This window comes from Guillardia theta (genome assembly GCF_000315625.1).
Source record: "Guillardia theta CCMP2712 unplaced genomic scaffold GUITHscaffold_96, whole genome shotgun sequence".
NCBI lineage: Eukaryota > Cryptophyceae > Pyrenomonadales > Geminigeraceae > Guillardia > Guillardia theta.
Genome location: NW_005434578.1, coordinates 148,344 through 151,500, shown reverse-complemented (window position 1 = coordinate 151,500; position 3,157 = coordinate 148,344). Strand labels below are relative to the sequence as shown.

Below are 3,157 nucleotides of genomic sequence, written 5' to 3'. Positions count from 1 at the left end.
GAAGTGATAGCGAGCATCTTCGAACTTGTACCCTTCGGGACGATCGAAGGTCTGCGAGGTGAACTTGAGCAGGGGAGTAGGCTGCATGCTCTTCAAGATGGAGTTTTGAGAAGCCAGAGGAAGCTTCAGGTTGTCTGAGTACGCCTTGTCCAGGATACATCGATTCATGGCCCGCGAGAACTCTAGGTTGATTTCATCTACCAGAGTGATTGAACTTTTCCCCAATGACACCACAGCAAAGTTGCTGCCCGACGCTGAGCCTTCTCCCACCTTCATCTTCTTGGTTGATATGGACCTGGTTACGATGCGATTCATCTGCTCCCCCGGGATTGACGGAAGATTGTCAACTGGCATGCAATCGAGGTACAAGTGGAAGAGCAGGTGGATGACGAGGATTACGAGGAGGATGACGAGGATGATGAGGAGGTGCAGCATTGCCGAAGCAGGAGGAGCAGGAGGAGGAGCAGGAGGCGAGGAGGAGCAGGAGCAGGGGGGGGGGAGGAGAAGGGGGGAGAGGATGATGATGACGAGGAGGAGGAGGAGTCAATGGACAACAAAACCTGGAATTCAACACAGGGAGCAAATGGGATGGGAAACGAAAGAGAGGACCATGACATCAAAAGACATGCACATAGAGCGAATTTTGTGATGTCAGCTGATTGGTAGATATGTAACAGAGCAAGTGAGCTGGCTCCCTGCTCTTCATCGTGTTGGAATCACATGATTTCTTGATATTTTGATTACACCGCATGCCGACCTCTTATCGTACTTGACACACGTTGGGCAGGAACTTTCGTGATCATACTCAGCCATGGCGGACGCCGTGCAAGTTCTCATCGAGGAGATGGTTCCCGAGCTGCAGGAGCTTGGGGAGCACAAGCTGTTGACTAAGGTAAGAGAGGAGGAGGAGGAGTCAAGGAGGAGTCAAGGAGGAGTCAAGGAGGACGAGGAGGACGAGGAGGACGAGGAGTCAAGGAGGAGAATGAACAGGACGAGGACGAGGACGAGGACGAGGAGGAAGGAGCAAACGAGAGAAGGGTGGAGGAAGGGATGAGGAAGTTAGGGATGAAGACGAGGATACGAGAACGAGAAGAATGTTCACAAGAGGAGAGAGAAGAACATGGGAGAGGAGATCATGAGAGAGAAGGACATGGCTGTGGTGACAACCTTCTCAGGAGGAGATCCGAACTATCGTGAAGAGGAGGACAGACTTCGAGTATCGGCTAAGGAAGCGAGCAGCTGAGAAGAACGACTTCATGAAGTATATCGAGTACGAGGACGCGCTTGACAAGCTGCTCTGCGCCAGAAAGAACAAGTTGGCCAAAAAGATCAAGTTTCGAGATGTACGCTGATCTTTCTCTGCTCCTCCTCTTGCTCCACCCTCCGTTGTTCTCTCCTTGTCGCCTTTTAACATCGCTCCTCTGCTCTGCTCTGCTCTGCTCTGCTCTGCTCTGCTCTGCTCTGCTCTGCTCTGCTCTGCTCTGCTCTGCTCTGCTCTGCTCTGCTCTGCTCTGCTCTGCTCTGCTCTGCTCTGCTCTGCTCTCCTCTCCTCTGCTCTCCTCTCCTCTTCTCTCCTCTGCTGTGCTCTCCTCTCCTCTCCTCTCCTCTCCACTCTCTCTGACAACGACAATCAGTCGAAGTTTGCAAGCATCAAGAACATTCACTTCATCTACGAGCGATGCCTGCGCAAGTTCAAGCAAGACATCGGCCTGTGGCTGGAGTGGATCGCATTTGCCAAGTCCCAAAAATCCACCAAGATGCTCTCCAAGATCCTTGCAAGAGCCCTTCAGGTGATGTAAAGAAGAAGGAGAAAGACGGGGATAGGGGGGGGGAGGGGAGAAAAGGAGATGCGAGGAGTCGAAACATGTAAGATGGAGAGGAGAGTGCATGTGTAGCATGGGAGTAAGGAGAAGGATAGTTGCGATTCTTGCCCTCCTCCCCTCATGGTTGTTGGTGGGACTCTGACAAGGGAGCAGCTTCATCCAAGGAAGGCTGTCTTCTGGCTGACAGCTGCCAACTACGAGTGGGAGGAAGGAAATGTAACGGCAGCCCGCGTGATGTTTCAGAGAGCTCTCCGACTCAACCCTAAGGTGTGCAGAGAAGAGAAGGAGGAGGGGAGGGAAGGGAGAGGAGGGAGGGTAGGGAAGAGAGGTTTGGGGGGGGAGGGAGAGGGAAGGGGAGGAGATGGGAGGAGAGGGGAGGAGAGCAAGGAAGAGAAGTGCAGAGGAGGGGTCCAAGGAAGGGAGGGGTGAGAAAGGAAGAGATTATTCACGAAGTGAGCAGGAGAAGGAGCTTTGGCACGCTTACCTTAAAATGGAAATTCTCTTCGTCGGCAGAATCTTGAAGAGGAGGAGGTCAGTCTAGCGTCTATTTCATAGTGTTCCATCCTCTTTGCACTGCCCTGCTTCATCCTTCCTCTCTTGCTGCTCTTGCTGCTGCTCTTGCTGCTGCTTCTACTGATGCTCCTACTCCTGCTCCTGCTCCTGCTCCTGCTCCTGCTCCTGCTCCTACTCCTGCTCCTGCTCCTGCTCCTGCTCCTGCTCCTACTCCTGCTCCGCACTCCCTTCCTCCCCCCTTTCCCCTCTCTCCTCTCCTCCCCGTCCCTCCTGATTTAGCCTGTCAGAATTCTCGGCCTCGACGACAAGGGCCAGCAGGATTCCAAGAAAGAGACTCTGGACATCCCGTCGCTCGAGGAGGAAGAGAAGAAGGAGGACAAGGAGGAGGGAGGGGGGGCAGCAGCGAGAGCACAGGAGCAGGAGGCGCCTGACCTGTCCTTCCTCCGCCATGGCGACATTCCCAAGGCTGTGATCGAATTTGCCTTGCGGAGCAATCCTGGAGACCCGGCCTTCCTTCTTTCCCTGCTAGAAGTGTGCGAGGAGGCGGAAGAGGAGGATGACGAGGAGGAGCTCGCTGAAGAACTACGACGCTTCCTCCTCGATCTCATCGATGAGAGCTTCTGGGGCCTCCCGGGCTGCATGCTCAGGAGAGCAGCGAGAGGAATGAAAGAGGCGAGCACGAGAGGGTTTGCTGGTGCGTGCGATGATGTGGAAAAAATGTTCAGTGAGTATATGAGGAGGAGGAGAAAGAACCAGGAGGAGGAGGAGGAGGAGGAGGAGGAGGCCGGTAAGCAGAAGCGGAGGAAGGAGAGGGATGCTCA

The 3,157-nt window shown here is 54.2% G+C and overlaps 1 protein-coding gene across 1 annotated transcript; it reads left to right on the top strand.

The window, feature by feature from the left end:
* Positions 1-811: 811 nt before the first annotated feature.
* Positions 812-1,799, top strand: GUITHDRAFT_116480 (hypothetical protein; the record flags this gene model as incomplete). Its single annotated transcript, XM_005824290.1, has 3 exons — positions 812-892; positions 1,176-1,343; positions 1,635-1,799. 3 exons carry the CDS (start codon positions 812-814, stop codon positions 1,797-1,799), a joined length of 414 nt encoding a protein of 137 aa, XP_005824347.1.
* Between the last annotated feature and the right edge of the window lie 1,358 nt (positions 1,800-3,157).